The 16,962-nt window shown below is 36.4% G+C and overlaps 1 protein-coding gene across 1 annotated transcript; it reads left to right on the forward strand.

Annotated features, from left to right (window-relative positions):
* The first annotated feature begins 4,888 nt into the window (after positions 1-4,888).
* Positions 4,889-14,503, forward strand: LOC149412085 (GTP-binding protein 10 homolog). Its single transcript, XM_089646305.1, has 8 exons — positions 4,889-5,208; positions 7,563-7,726; positions 9,340-9,473; positions 10,428-10,646; positions 11,051-11,155; positions 11,366-11,499; positions 12,305-12,428; positions 13,371-14,503. The coding sequence occupies exons 1-8, from the start codon at positions 5,170-5,172 to the stop codon at positions 13,607-13,609; spliced, it is 1,158 nt and encodes a 385-aa protein (XP_089502431.1). The 5' UTR covers positions 4,889-5,169; the 3' UTR covers positions 13,610-14,503.
* Positions 14,504-16,962: the final 2,459 nt, after the last annotated feature.

The raw sequence follows: 16,962 nt of genomic DNA on the forward strand, positions 1-16,962 counted from the left end.
CTATTTAACCTAGTTTTTGTTTCATCACTTTTCGTGACTTTTTATCACTTTTTGTAGGTGTGTTGAACTGTCATTTTGATGAGATACAGGGTCACCAAAATTAAGTACCTACAGCAAACACTGAAAAAATAAACCGACAGAAGTCGTTGTGGACGTTTTGCCCGAATTAAGGTCAAATATCCCTTACTTAGAGTGAAATTGATCACAGTTTATCAAATACCGAAATTCGTTCTTGAACAGATAATCAATATCATCGTTCCGACTAGGACTTAAAAAGTCTCGTGTTACTTATCGGCAACATTTTGTGTAGCTCACAGGAATTTTCAGAAAAGTGATTGCAAATTTCGGTTGTCAGTGCGTGGGTTTGAAATTGTATTCCTGCGTAGTGCGTGAAATTATTCAAGGTCTGTGAACATTTGATTTTCAAAATTGGAACTGATAAGCATACACCATGTAGGCAAGACAAGCGATAAAGTATGTAAGTACTAACATTATTTTTAATTTTAACAATTCTTTAATTGAAGTGTGAATGTTTTAATGTTTGGTGGAATTAAATGTATGTATTGTTTTTATCTTGCCGCTAGAAGATAAGGGTTATTTTATTATTTCTGTATTCTTCACTCGAGCGATTTTTGGCATATTATGGCATATTTGGTTTATTCAGGTTCATTAAGGTTTTGAGCGATCGCTCGTGCCAAATTTATCGAACCTGAACACGTACGCCAAGTCTGAAATTCTACGTTCCCATGCTTACTTGCGCTATTTGATTTGTAGTATCGCAATATTCGTTGAATATCACGTTATAAATCATTTCGTAACATGATACTAAATCTATTAGTTGTTAGTCTCTTGTTTTAACAATAAAACTAGCCACAAATTAACGCCAAAACAAATTAACTCGTTGGAAGGCCTCCCACCAACGTCATCTTTCGTTCAAACGCTTGTTTCGTTTTTTGAACCCACAACAAACCACGGAGGTCTTAGGATCGTTGTTCTTTTAACGGTTACTTGTTTACACTTTTCAATGATGTGTTCTAAAATTCCGTCATGGATCGTATCTTAATGTTTTCACCGTGACAAAGTTCAATGGATTTTGAATACATTATAATTTAAAACATGTGCATAAATAATATTCCCATTGTGCTTTCGTTGGCTTGCAAAATGATATTATAATTGAATATACAATACGTATTACAGTCTATTTTTATTACTACTGTTAACTTGTAAGTACCTACATATTAGGTCTAAACGTTAGGTCAATTTATCACTATTTTGATTAATCTTTATAACAAATTGGTGTACAGTATGAATACCAAAAAATATGCTTTAGATAAATTGAAGGTTTTCCTATCGTTTCGCTTGAGTAGAATACAAATAAAAAAATAAATTACTCAATAAAAATATTAATGTAAACTACAAATTTTTTTTTTCTCAATAGAAATGTATAAACGCGTAAAGGAAACTAACTACTTTTAAAAAATATAGTATTATAGCTAATCTTGTTTCACTTGATTTACTTTTTTGCTTTCTTATAAAATAAATAAAAAAACAATACTTTTACAATGAAACATGCAAAGTATTTATAATACTATGTAAATTAAAATCTGGCTCTCCCAAAACAAACTTTGAATTGCATTTCATCCCAAAATAAGAAAATAATAAGAAATAATTTATTTATGCGACTGAAAATGTCGTCACGCGTCACCTTGAATGAATGCTCTGAACTCAATGAATTAGATAAGATGTATGCACTGAATGCAGGTCTTTGTAAAAACAAAATGCACGCATTTCTTGGGTATTTGGTATTTTTGTCTGAGAAAATACCTCCCCATGGTCAGCGGCTGCCGCACCAGATGTTGGCGGGTCGCGGTGAGCGTTATTGGACAATAAAACCAATGATACTCGACTTCGTCTGCGAATTTCAGTGGCGGGAAATATTATGAAAAAGGTTCTCGTAAAAATATCATTACTCCAGCACAATAATGCTAAAAATCTATTATTAAATATCCCATTTTATCGGTGTTCGGCATAGACTAAATTAGACTAGACACGGCATAATCATTTAAAAATAACCCCAACACAATTTTGGTTTGGTTCACGTGCACATTTATGAAAAGGACCACGCATTGTGTCGCAATGCGAAATGGGCACTGTGCATTGCGTTTTAGCTTTTGTTGGTCTAGAGTAAGCTGTTTTGCTTCTCAGCTATGCTGGGCAAGTTCATTTTTTCAATCACAAAAATAACCCAGTTCCAAATATTTAAATTTGAATTATGTCCATATTACAACACCTCTGACAAAAAATTCTCAGTGGCTTCGCTTACGAGTTTGAACGCTTGTACAAGGAGTTTAAATAGAGTTGGGTTGTTAAGTTCATCTCCATATTTGTGACGTACGCTACGTGGCGTTATTTTATAAATTAATTTAACTAGACAGGGCTAATCTAGTATAATACATCAATGGTGTTCGGCCATGATCAGAGACTATCAGTCTATTGCTTTTTGTCGAGTGTGCAAAATTTCATTAAGAACTACTATCAAAAAAGAGGGTGTGGTGGTTTTTCGAAATATCTCATAGACCTTCATCCTGTTTAGAAGGTCATGTGTGCAAAATTTCATCAATCTCGAAATAAAACTGTTGATTTTTAAGAAACAAACCCACACCGGGAAATTCTCTTTTCATATACAGATACATTTATAGATACTAATATGCTTATACACATTACATTACATTATCAATGAAAGTAACTCCACACAGGAGAAGGTTTTCTTTAGAGGCTGTCATTTTCAGAAATGTCGTGGAAGATCTTGACAAGCGAAGTGAGTAAAGAAAATAGGTTTCATGAAACCAATATAACATATTATAAGGTTGAAGAAGCAGGCAGCAAATCATTCTAAACTCATTATCATAGAATAAACCGTGAACAATTTTGAGCAACCATTTTGCATTTCTCCTTGTTGTTCGTCTTAGCACTTTTCATTGATGTCTTTGTTCTAATTTTAAAGATTGTAGGTACTTAAACAGTTCGTTGACGAGTCTGCAGCTCGAAACTATGCAGCGGAACTGCACTCGTACCGGTCACGAAGATTTCGAAGCCAGGAGTTTTGGCTTCTTCCTCTGCATATATAATATCTATCTTTCATCAATCTTCTTGCTGGGTTGGTTTAATCTTTTACGTAGGTACTTTTTATGATATGACCAAGATATTTCTAGATTTTGTCTAGATTCTTTTAGACTTTGGGGTGACCCTCATTCAACAACGGATATAGAACGGCCGATGATGAGTGATGACTAGAGACCTGAAAATAAAGCGAATTTCATTTTTCGTTTTTGAAAAAAAAAACGCGATGTACATGGTGTTCGGAAACTAGTGGTACAAGCGAGAAACTGATGAATCTACATCACATTTGGAGTCGAGTTTGAAGTTGAATTTTTTGGCAAAGAACGTTCGTTTGAGGGTTATTATCAGCTATTGTCTTTCAAAATTCGTCAAACCGTAGATATGGCTTTAAAAGTTTTTTTTAACCCTTTAGTTGCAGAAAAAAAACGAGCAAAATATGTTCCATGTTATGTAGATTCACCAGTTTCTCGCATGTGCCACCAATTTCCCGACACCGTGTATACACATAAATAATCAGGTCCCTAGTGAAAACCACAATATTATATGATTCTTACTAAAACTCAGAACGCAAACCACAAGCAGTAACCGTGATTGGTTTATTTATGCAGTAACCCACGCCACTGGAGTGAAGCAGTGCGTGTGATTTATAATTTATTTTTATACTGTTTTCTAACCTTGAATGAAGAATTCGCGAGGCCTTCCATTGAGATAACTTATTATTTATACCATAACTACAAAGCGTACCTTAAAGCCGTTAGCCACGACGAAAGTCGTTATTAAGAAACATAACAATAAAACCAATTATTGTTAAATCAATTTGTAACGTGGCGCGTCGGTTTTTAATCATCTACTAAAGTAGGTACCTAGTACTTGTTTTTTCAAACCACGAGAATTTCATAGTAGAGCGCGTCAGACAGGAAAGCTGGGCTCCGAAGAACTTGTGTTATTGAACGTTTTGCGTCAGTGGACAGTCGGGAAACACAAACGCGTGCCCAACATCTGTGCACGGTTGACATTTACCCCAAAAGAAAAAGTCATTTTCGAAACTAATAACTAAATACTCGACTGAGTAATGATTCTCTGGTTTTTGGATTTCCTCTCTCCGAGGACTAAAAAGACATTCTTTTTTTTCTATATTTTAACTAAATTGTATTATTGTTACAGTAGGTATAGCCAACACGTGTACCTACACGTGTATTGTATATAAAAAGTTCATTCAATGAGTGGCTCTTGAAAAGAATATTACAAAATTTCTATTAGCCTTGACCGAACGGAGCACCAGTAGTATTGCAGCCACTTATTTATTTATTTATATATATATATATATACGCCTAAAAAGGCTTTTACATTGTTTTGTTGTTTTCAAAGACGTTGTTTTCTTTCCAAATTTGCCTTCCAAAAGATGAAATAGACCCAAAGGAAAGCCTTAAGGATTCTTTTGTGGAGTTATAAAGAGTAAAATGTAATAAATTGAAATAATAACTTTGAGTTTGATGACATAGCATAGCTAACATTATTGTGGAATACCTAAAAGTTAAGTTCCTTAGCTGATAATTTGACAAAAAGCATAGTTCTGTTCATCACAATAGGAAGGAATACGTAACATTCAAGATGAGAGATAAAATAAATATTTCAACCCGTTTTAATATTACGGCACTGTTATGTTTTTTGTGTTAGTACCTACTTATGCAAATATAATAATAAAAACACCAACTTCCTCTCTTCGTAAAATGTAAATCCAGATATCTATGCACATCGCAGTGTACGATATCTATGGTTGTCAAAAACATTTTCAATAACATAACCTATAATTCTAGTTCCTTTATTTCCATTGCGACGAAGTTCAATAAAATATTTTATGCATTATTAAAACTGTTTCTTAAAATTATCGCGTAAATTTAATACAGTTTTTCATAGGTTTTAGCAAGTTTTAGAATCAACCAACCAATGCGATGAAATTCACAAAACTTTTTAGCTATAACCTAAAATGCTAGTTAGGTGTAAATATTTAAATTTTGGGTGTTTTACGTGAAAAGCTATTCTAAAAACATGGTTTTGCTAGGCAAATCACTATGGGCGGGGAAAAAGGTAAATATGAATTTTTTTAAATAGTTATTTCATGTCTTTTATGATCAGTTCTGTGCAATATTGGTTAAAAAATATATTGAGTATTATGAGTTCAGGATCAACTCTTGTACCTACATATTAATGTTATGATAATTATTTAAGCACAGATTATGGAAATTACACCTCGTTTCAACAGTTCTTACAAGAAACTATTAAATGCACAAAATAGGTTATGAGATTCTTATTATGGGTAAATTAGGTGATTTATGCGTATTTAGATTGAAACGAAACTTTCGCAAATGTCACTCCATTCTAAAAAAATTTCCAAAATGGCGGTAAAGGGATAATTTTATAAGGGAAATTTTGAACTTTAAATAAAAATGGAACTTTTAATTCATCTTTTACCATCTCTCTAAACAGAATTAGCTGTTTCTTGTAGTTTCAGAGTGGAAGATACTCTCAGTATCGCCCTGGTGTAAGACCACCTTTCAGAGTTGAAAAGTTACTTGAAATGGCTTTCGCCGTGTTTGGTGACCAGATCTGAATAGCCAGGTACTTCCCCATCTTCCTCTTCCCCTCCCCACTACCTTCAGCCTCACAACATACCTCACTAGGGGATGACAAAGTCTCATTGGCTCCAGACGGTTGGGAGCAGTTGGGACTCTTGTGCAGTTTCACATAAAATTTTAAAAAGGAAGTAATTATGTTTAATTGAAGTGTAATTGTATATATATCTGTGCCCATTTAAAGTGCGGTGGTTAGGTAAATATTTACTCGTAAATAAACAATCTAAAAATTAACTAACATACATGTGTCATCATAGCTACAACTTTACGACAGTCTTGGCTGCCTTCACTTCTGCTGGTCTTCCAATCCTTCCCTCTAGTTCCTCATGTCGAATTGAAGTCTTGCATTATTATTTACGGATATCTCACCGATTTGTTTTATTAAATGACTCCTTTTTTTGGTTTTGATTGATTCAGAGTTGTGGACAGTGAAGTAGTGTATCTTTCTTATTATTCAGGCTACTGGAGACGTAGTAAAAAGTCCCAAAGAATATTGCTTCTGACTCTTCCTGTGTTAGCAATGGGTAGAGTTGCATAAATGGTGAGATAATCTCTTTTCCACGTGGCGAGCAGTCTAAGAAAGGCTTCATAGGATTAATAACTATACAGACTTTTAATGTTTATTCCAAAAAAATAATGTACACAAAATATAAACATTATTTCCCATATTTTTATACGTAAGATGTACCACCATAATAAAGCTAGGCTTGTGTGTATGGGGATGTGTCATTTTGTTCATTATTTTTCATGTAATATGCCAAAGTATTCAGTTTATATTTTCTGTGTGTTTTTAACGTGAAGTTTGAAATCTTTGTTGTTATTTAAATTTCAGATACTTTCTGGTAATGAATTATAAAATTTTACTCCAATATATTTATAGTTGAATTGCCCCATTGTTTCTTTACATTTTGGTGTATTATTGACATTTGTCTGAGTAATCTATTGTTTTTGAAAGGTGCATTTTTATTGAATGGAATATTATCTTTGTAAATTTGTAATGTTGCATGATAGAATAATGTATTTAGTTTTCTTACTATAAACAGAAGTTCTGATGAATATGTATATGGCTTAAATAGAATTGTTTTCAACATTTATTTTCATGCTATATATCGGTTGTGTGGGTGTTTTAAAAGGCCCACCCCATCCTATAACGCCATACTGTAGTATTGATTGGCAGAAAGCAAAGTATGTCATTCTGAGTAAATCTTTATTTAGTATATGTCTTAGACATCTAAAGGTGTATGTTTGTTTCCTCACTTTGAGTATGTTTATGTGTGTGGACCATTTTAGGCACTGGTAGTGCCTAGGTATTTTATTTCGGTTTTGCTTTCTATTACTAAACACAAAACACTAGTTATTGCAGTTATGATTTTTTGTGCTAAATGGTATATAATAAGTTTTTTCGAATTTTGTGTCAATAAATTTATATCAAACAATTTTTTTTGTTTGTTCATATTCGCATTACCGATGTTGTCGACTTCAGTCCAAATATTAGCTTTTATTAGCAATACTGTCTCGTAAATAGATTGTTAACATATATGATAAATAGCAAAGGGCCTAATACTGTACCTTGAGGTATTGAGAATTCACTATATTCAGAGTCAGTAGAGTCTGTAACTTGATCAATTACTTCTAGGGGTCTTTTTTTTAGATAACTAATTTTCCATTTATTCCAATGGCTTTTAATTTATTTATTAGTCTTTAAGTGATATACTATAGAAATTTCAAGTTCAATAGACAATCATAGGTCAATATGTTCATTACAATAAATTTATTTGCTGGGTTAACAAGTGTGTTTATGTTGTTTAGATGCGCAACTTTCTTCGCGTGGGTTTCATGGACTCCCTGCGAGTGCACGTGGTTGGGGGAAACGGGGGTTCGGGTCTGCCGATGTACGGGGGTCAGGGAGGCCTTGGAGGTTCCGTGGCCTGCGTCGGGGTGCAGGGGGCCAGTCTGGCCAGCATCAGGAGACAGTGAGTTCCTTAAACATTTTATTTAAAAAAATAATAATATATTTTTTATTTTTTTTTATTAATTTTAGGGAAATTGACAGTTTACATTTATTTCAGTTTTATACGTAAGTATTATATAGCCAAAATAAACCAATTATGGATTTCCTCCTTTTGACTTGACCTCTATAAGACAGGATAATAAGGAATAATTAAATTAAATTTGAAAGAAAGGAATATGAATTCAAAAATTTATACAAAACAAAAGATTATATAAAACGAAAAATTTACAAACCAAAACATTTATCAATACAGTTATAGCCATGGAGAGAGGTTGTAGATATAAATCAAATCATAATAGAAATATAAACAATAGAGACTTTATTCACAAACCATCAGAGAAATATTCTTTGTATTTGGTAAGTTCGCAACTGAAAATATCCACCTTGGATAATATGCTATTGTAATTATTGCATAGTCTGTTCAGGCAAGAATTCTGCTTAGAGTTCTTTTTGCATCGATCCACCCTGAACAGGACAGAAGAGAGTGAACACGCAGGTACATTGAATTGAATCTTATTTAGCAACTCTGGGCATTGAATATTATTGTTAACTACTTTATACAGGAATAGTACATCCTTATGATGCATCCGTACACTCAGTGAATCAATTTTAAAGTATGAAGCTGCCTCTGCTTAATTATTAAATCTTACAAATGACTTGTAACAAAGATATTTTAGGAATTTTCATTAAACATTTCCGGGTTACTGATAACTGGACAATATTTAAAACTGTTGTAATAGATGGAGTACTTAGTTAACATATGAATTGAACGCACGACGCCTGGATAACTCGGGCACTAACCGGTTTAACATTGTTTATCATATCCAGATATTACCAAATGATTTTTTTTGGACTCAGATTGATTGAAATTTGCGTAGTTTTCTATTTTACTTTTCCTATCCTTATTCATTTAATGACCTCCGGGGGTCTAGCAGTTGAGATCCTCGGGAACGAATCCAGAAGTCGCAGTTTCTAATCCTGTTGTGCAGATAAATAATATGATAATATTAATAATATGACATGTCATTTCGCCTATTAGTATAATGTAGTATTAGTTTCAGAATGGTAGTTACTCACAATATCGGCTTGGTGAAATTCCACCATTTAAAATCTATATGTTAACTAACTAACTAACTAACCAAGAATCAAGCTGTTTCCTCGCAGGGTAGGCAGAGAGGATGGACCGCCAAACAACTCGGTCTTGGCACAAACTTCTTGCCTCATTCACATTCATACATCGTCTTATTCATACTCTTCTATTATTCTGACTCTTGACATGGTCCGACTCGAGTATCTGATTCACTTGATCGTGCCATGTCTTCCTCGGGCGTCCCCGACTTCTGCTACCATTTGCATTTGCATCATATATCCTCCTTACACTCCTGTCTTCGCTCATTTGCTCTACATGCCCAAACCATCTAAGCGTCCATGTTAAGTACTTAAAATAGCTTTATCTGTGTATTTATTGAATAGCCAGTATTACAACATATCCAAATCCGAGGCTTTCTGCAATCGGGAGTTTTATGCAGTATTCACATAGTTAAAAGAATATATAATGTTTATTATCTCTTCCAGGTATCCCGAGAAGGCGATCAGAGCTGGTCACGGGGCGAACAGTCTCCACAAGATGATCCTGGGACCCCCTGGTCAGGATGTGATCCTCGAGGTTCCCGTGGGGCTGACGCTCATTCACAATACCACGGCTCTGGGTTTGTATGCATTATATTATTTGCTGATTTTGTGATGATCTAAGAAATACCCCACCCAGAGGCAGAATGAAGAAGAGGTGGAGAATTTGTGTAGAAGAGGATTGAAGAACGGAGGACTGGAGGCGGATGACGAGGAACCACAGCTGGTGAAGAACATTTATGGAGTAGGCCAAATTCCACCTTGGAATGCAGCTCTGTGATGATGGATGGTGAATTGGAAAAGAATCCTTGTGGTAGTTTTATTGAGTTTACATGCCCAGCATTGTTTTCACTTGAGAATGGAGATTTATATGGTTGCGTCTGCAACCTTTTTATGCTTCAAGTAATCTTTTAATTTAATTTATTCATTTTTCATGGTCTCCTTAAAACAATTATCCACCAATATATTATTACAAATAGAATGCATACAGTAAATGAGATATGGTAAAATGGGTTAAAAATATAACATAAACAAGTAGCAGCAACATTAAATAGTAGAATTAAGCAAATAACATGTGTACATTGTAGTAGAAGTAAGTAAATAACATGTGCACATTGAAGTAGAAGTAAGTAAATAACATGTGTACGTAAAGTAAATAACATGTGTAAGTAAGTAAATAACATCTTTACATTGAAGTAGAAGTAAGTAAATGACATGTGTACGTAAAGTAAATAACATGTGTAAGTAAGTAAATAACATGTGTACATTGAAGTAAAAGTAAGTACATAAATAACTTGTGTACTTTGATGATTTAAAAATACTAAAGACCACAATATCAAATAAACACTCAAGAGGTGACATTATTGTGATATTTCACATTGGTACAATTTGATCAAAAGCTGAAACAGACCGAAAACCGGCATTTAATGGGACCATTCAAATGTCAAAATTTGTATATTTAGCTGATCTTCGTTTTGATGAATGAATGTGTTCAATCATATTGTTTTTAGAACATGCTAAATTTACTTTTCCAGGTGAAATTAACGAAGTGGGCGAACAGATCATCGTGGCACGCGGCGGCGAGGGTGGCGGGCCTAAGAATGGCTGGATGGGCCAACTTGGGGAGGCCCGCTCCCTGGAACTGGAGCTGCGCCTCATCGCAGATGTGGGCCTGCTGGGGTTCCCCAATGCGGGGAAGAGCACCCTCCTGCGTGCTGTTTCGAGAGCCAGGCCTAAGGTTGCCAGCTACCCCTGTAAGTATTACCTTGTAATTGTTTTTATCTCGTTATGTCTTTATGTCTCGTGCTGAAAAAGATTCGCCAACCGAGAACTCCAACCTAGAGAAGCTCTTGTGTCAGGCAGAGGAAGACCAACGATACTTTAAACTGATTAAGTATCACAGATAACAGGGTGGTATTCTGGAATGTTGGTATCTGTAGCTCTCCGTGCAGCACTGTACCGAGAGTAGTGAAGGATTCTGGTTCATCAGGGTGGATGGAAGAGGTGTCACAATCCTCAGTAATGAGGCAATGATTCAAGAAGAAGTGAGGCTAGCGGTCCACAAAGGAGTGCCGATACCATGGAGGTCTTCCAGTAATTTTTTTTTGTAATGTCTCGATATCATTTACAGTGACAGTATTCTTTCTTTGTTTTTCAGTCACAACGGTACGCCCACACATCGGCACCTTGGAATATGATGACCTTCGTCAGATCACCATGGCCGATCTTCCTGGTCTCGTAGAAGGGGCGCATCTTAATATAGGTAACAAAATTTCCAACATAAACTCTTGTTAGGCTTTCTGTTAATTTCATGAGATAGTTATGACCATAGAAGGTGTATTCTGTTTATTTGGTGAATTATAATTACTTACGTATGTGTTAAAAACGTGTGTCAAGTTGCTGTGTATAAAAACATATCTTTTTAATTTTTCTTTCTGTTTGAAAATTCAGTTTGAGTGTATTGTGTTTAAAGGAATGGGCCACAAGTTCCTCCGTCACGTTGAGCGCACCAAGCTGCTACTGATGCTGGTGGATATCAATGGATTTTCCCTCAGCGCCCACCACAAGCACAGGTCCTGCCTGGAGAACATACTGCTCCTCAACAAGGTAGAATTAATAAACTAATACCATGCACACCATTTAGTAGCAGCATTATGACCAAAAAATATATACGGGGGAAAGTCAAAAATTATCTACAATTTATTTACACAAAGGTAATTCAACATGTACTGACATAGTAGTGCGCTTGGTCCAGCTGTCTGCAAGCTAGCATACTCCTTCCAAGAAGAGGGTTTTCGGTTGGTCGCAAACTCGCTTTTGCACCGATTCCTGCACGTACAAATCTGTGGAAAATCCACGACCTCGCAAAGCATCCTTGAGCAGCCCAAACATATGAAAGTTGGAGGGAGCAAGATCTGGGCTATAGGGAAGGTGTTCCGGTATATCAAAATGTCAATTTTGAGTTAATATTATGACTTATTTCAAAGAAGATGCTACATCACCAATGAAAACTCGTCTATTCGCTAAAAACATCTCTCGAGCTTGCTGAATCTTGTCATGCTTCACTCTCGTCCGGCCACTTTCAAACTTCTCGATCCACAAAATAAACAATGAATTTCAGCCCCTTTCACACCCTCCGACCAGAGAAAAGGCATGACTGCTGGCTGTTTCTCCTTGGCGCAAACTGCTAGTGGAGCAGACATGCTTTCACTCTAATAGTTGGAAGGCAAATGTCGTGATCGAGATCAAATTTGGGATAATTGACAGCAGTCGTACCAACTCTAAGCACACATGCGCAGAAGGCAGTATGACAACCTTGTAGGTATGTTATGAAAGTGTAGATAATTTTTGACTTGCCCTTGTACGTACATGAGTAACATATAACTAATAAATGAAAATGATGTGTTCCCAGGAACTGGAGATGTATAACCCAGAGCTGCTGAGCAAACCCACAATATTGGTGGTCAACAAAATGGACACTCCTGATGCTGATAAGAATTTCGCCATCCTCAAGGAAATGCTGGACAACTTGGAAAGTAAGTGGCTAGATTATTTATCTGTCAAATCAACTCCTGCTTTTAGGAAATGCCTCCACTCTTAATGGTATCCCGTTGTTTCTCTCCATTGTGTATGCAGCAATGTCCCAATTTTACAAAAATACACTAATCTGTCCCTCGATGACAACTACTATAATTCATGTATTAAATTCAGTAGTCTGCCGCATGCTTAATCTCGAGCGTAAAGTTTTGTACACCAAAGCGACGGGTTGGGTTAATCTTACTCCAAAACACTCGGTTACTATACCGCCGTCTAGCTTGACGGCCGGCATAGTCCAGTGGTAAAGCATTGGACTGCCATTCCGAAGGTCGCGGGTTCGAACCCGGCGTGCGCAAATAAATTTTATTTGATTAATTTATGTTATTTCACAATTAATTAATTAAAATAATATATAGTATATTTGCGGCACGTTCCAGAGTGGAAGATACTACCAGTATCGCCCTGGTGTAAGACCACCATTCAGAATTGAAACGTTGCTCCAAATGGCTTTAGCCGTGTTTAGTGACTAGATCTGAATAGCCAGGTACTTCCCCACCTTCCTCTTTCCCTTCCTCACTTACCTTCAGCCTCACAACATCCCCCAATTGGGGATGCCATAGTCTCACTGGCTCCAGACGGGAGCAGTTGGGACTCTTGTGAGGTATTCACTATAAAAAAAAAAAAAAAAAGCTTGCTCACAATCTACCAGTCACCAGGGTTAATAATAATTATTATTGTTGTTTTAGGACGTTTCGGTTAATTCACTGTGCGTTCTAGTAACTGTTACATGTGTTCCTGTTTGTTTCGTTCTTTCCCGTTTTTTGTTTGCGTAAGTTAACAAAATAAAGTCTTCTTGCAAGCGTAAACACAGCATCCTAATTGGACCCTTACCCGGTTTTTGAAGTGGCAGATTAGTATATTTTCATCCTTTTTTATTGTAGATATCCGCGACACCATTCCGGCAGGCATGTGGCCCAAGGAGTTGATTTCCTTTGAGGACATTGCCACCATCTCTGCCAAGGAGGCCCAACACGTCCTGCAACTCAAGGACAGGGTCCGTCTGGTCCTGGACCAGCTCGCCGATAGGGAGGCCGAGGAAGCTGCAACTCTCGTTACCGGAGAACAGCTCATTGAGGAACTGCACTCTAAACTTAGGGAAAGGGGGCCCGCTTTGACGTGAAGCGATTAAATAGTTATTGTGATTTATTTTTGGGGTATAATGCCGTGTTTCGATTCTGAATGGTGTTCATTCACCAGGGTAATACTGAAAGTATCTACCACCTTTAGAAATAAGGAAATATTTTTGCTATCTCTTTAAATATCACAAAAAAGGCCCCCCAACAGCTGCCCATAACAATCGACAATAAAATTGCTTCACCACTGATGCTTTTATCTGTTGCTTGAATATTTGATTAATTTTTCTGTTAAACATTTTTCGCTGAACAAAATTCTGCACATTTATTTTTATTTTGATGTGATCTGATAGTATAAATCTGTTATACAGGGTGTCCGGTGGGGAGGTTAAAGGGCACAGATTTCGGCAGGTGATTCTACATGATGATTGAAGTTAATAAGATAAATAACTTTTTTGCAATTCCATCACATTTCTCCATTAAAAATATTCAATTTTTTTAACTGAAAAGTATCATAAAATCATTAGAAATTCGAAAAAAAGTTATTTATCTTTTTTACTTGTACTATCATGTAGAATACCTCCCAAAGCAAGTGCATTTTACCCCCTGACAATATGTATATTGCAAACGGTGGCTTTGCAGCAGATATGTATTTTATATAAGATTGTGGAAGAAAGAAGTCAGAGACGACCGAGACACGGATGTGCAATGATAAAGTGAATTATTGCTGAAGTCACGTCAATGTCCGAATGACAGGAAAATGTGTACATATAAGGTGATGTATGAATGTGAATAGGGAGAGGTATGTGAGCCTGGACGGAGTAGTGTGGTGTTCTATCCTCTCTGGCTACCCCTGTTTGGAATATGTGTGATGATTAATTATTTTACTATGTTATAAGATATGTTATGTACCTATATTTAAATATATTTTTTAATAAAGTTGTTAAATGAAGTAATTGATTTGTTTATTTATAAAGTCCGAGTTTACTATTCAATACTAGAACCTAAGAATAGTGGCTTTATATATCTGATAAGTTAGCCGAGTTTTCTAGCTTTTGCAAATATTTATTTATTATAATGTACAGTTATTGAGAGGATGATGAAATACCCTCTTGATATTTTTTATTTTCCTTAATTTCTATTTAATCTATATTTATCTGAATATCACACAAGAGACCCAATCCTGTCTGATTACGTCTAAAAGGGATCCAAATGATAATCTAGTCTCCTTCAACGGAAGCAATCTTCCGAACAGGCCTTCCATTGATATGCTTGGTATAACTATAAGTGACCAGCTCAGATACGGGGGCTCCAGAGTAAAGTTGGCCTCTCAGAAGCTGGGCGTACTGTACAGGGCCCGCAGATACTTTAATAGTACACAACTGCTGACCCTGTACAAATCGCAAGTGCGCCCTACTGTCGAATTTGGCAGCCATCTCTGGTACGGAGCCCCTAAATACCTGAAAAAAACCCTTGACTCTGCAAAAACGGGCGGTCCGTTTGATAGATTCCCCAATCTTAACAAACGGACTGCAATCTTTAGAGCACAGGTGTCAGGTAGGTATGCTGTCCTTGTTCTATCGGTATTACAATGGAAAATGCTCTGAGGAACTAGCGTCATTGATCCCTTCGGCACCGGTGCGTAGTCGGGATACACGCCAAACGCGCGCCCAACATTTGTACACGGTTGACATTTGTCACATGAGAACGGGTCGCTTCTACGATTCGTTCTTAAGTTCAACAGCTCGGCTGTGGAACGAACTGCCGGCCTCTGTGTTTCCACCCTCCTAGAACATGGGACTCTTCAAGACCCATGTTCACTCCTTCCTCTCCACAAAAAAACCCTCCACACAGCATCCCCAAAGATGACATAGGCCCTGAGGGAAATTATTTTCTTCAGGGCCTCCTGTGTGGAGTTAATATAAAAAAAAAACTGCTCACAACTGTCTGGAGCCTATGAGAATATGGGATCCCCAATTAGAGTATGTTGTGAGTCTGAACGAAAGGAGATTGGGAGACGGTTGGAATGTATGTATTTTGCTAGTCAGATCTGGTCTAAAAACTTACCTTTTTAGACTCTCAGACCCTTAAATTCACCTAACAGAACCATTCTTGTATTGGCTATATATCCTAATAACACGTTTTATGAATTAACAGTATTCGAAACCATACACCCTGACCCAAACGGTGCCTGGCGCTAGTAAAAACCTAAAGATCGCTGTGTTAAGTGTTAGGTATTATCAGCGGCTTGGCTCCTTAGCTCCTTGGCAAGTCAGCACCCGGAGCAGACTGCTCCAATTGCACCTGCACAGGGCCGGCCCTGCTTACACCACAATCTGTTTATTATCGAGGGAATGAATCACATTTAAGAAGATACATTCCAATCAAATCCTTGTACTGCACCGCCATAGAATAAAGATGAAAACCAGAAGTGCCTCACATATTAATTTAAATGCAAACAAATGTGCCACCGGCTTAGTACCTTTTGGTTCTAGACCATTTAGCATGCGGTCTGTCTGTCTTACACTTGTCTGATATTGTACAAGGTGGGGCAAAAGTAATCACCTGATGTTCTTTTGCTGTAATTTTTTTTTTAATGATAAACTTTGGTACTGCTTGTTATTCCGCATTCTTGCGGAGTAAACCGATTTATGTCTTGTCAATTTATATTCTGCGTTTGTTTACTTCACAAATGTCAAAACCGAATTGACATTTGGCGCTATTTGCAAAAGTTATAGCGTTTCCCAATAGGGTGATTACTTTTGCCCCACATGTCTTGTCGATTTATATTCTGCGTTTGTTTACTTCACAAATGTCAAAACCGAATTGACATTTGGCGCCATTTGCAAAAGTTATAGCGTTTTCCAATAGGGTGATTACTTTTGCCCCACTCTGTATATTGCCATCCTATTTGAATTTCCTAATCATGGAGAAACACAGTTTTGTATAAAATGTAGCCTTATATTTGGATCACGAAACACGTCCACAAGGCACTTCTTGTTTTATTCTTCATTTCAAACGAGTCGTGTTTTATTAAATATTTTCACCATTTTCGCTTAATTATTATCGTTTTTTAATATTCTCCCTCTAACATTCGTATTTACATACCTCTTTTTCAAACCATATTTGAATGCTTACTAACGGGCCTTAATACAAACTGAAAGCGCTGTATTCTCTCTTTCTAAAACTGTTTAACCCTTCAACCCTCGGAAGGACATTACTAGCTACAAACATATTCTATTAGAGCCCCTGAAGGACAGATCTGACCGGGGCGTCCATACATTATAAAAGATTTTTTGTTTTTTCTATAATGCGTTGGATAGGTGATTTGTTTGTCTTTGGAAAGATAAATAATCACTATTCTCAGTTTATCTCAAATATTTATACATACTTGATTATA

Source organism: Hesperophylax consimilis, chromosome 24, assembly GCF_061612785.1.
Source record: "Hesperophylax consimilis isolate HC1 chromosome 24, BYU_Hcon_1.0, whole genome shotgun sequence".
Taxonomy (NCBI): Eukaryota; Metazoa; Arthropoda; class Insecta; order Trichoptera; family Limnephilidae; genus Hesperophylax; species Hesperophylax consimilis.

Coding starts and splice junctions, on each gene's coding strand:
- LOC149412085 (XM_089646305.1), top strand. CDS start 5,170: ATGGTTTTGCTAGGCAAATCACTATGGGCGGGGAAAAAG. Junction 10,647..11,050: donor TAAGGTTGCCAGCTACCCCT/GTAAGTATTACC, acceptor TTTGTTTTTCAG/TCACAACGGTACGCCCACAC. Junction 11,500..12,304: donor ACATACTGCTCCTCAACAAG/GTAGAATTAATA, acceptor ATGTGTTCCCAG/GAACTGGAGATGTATAACCC.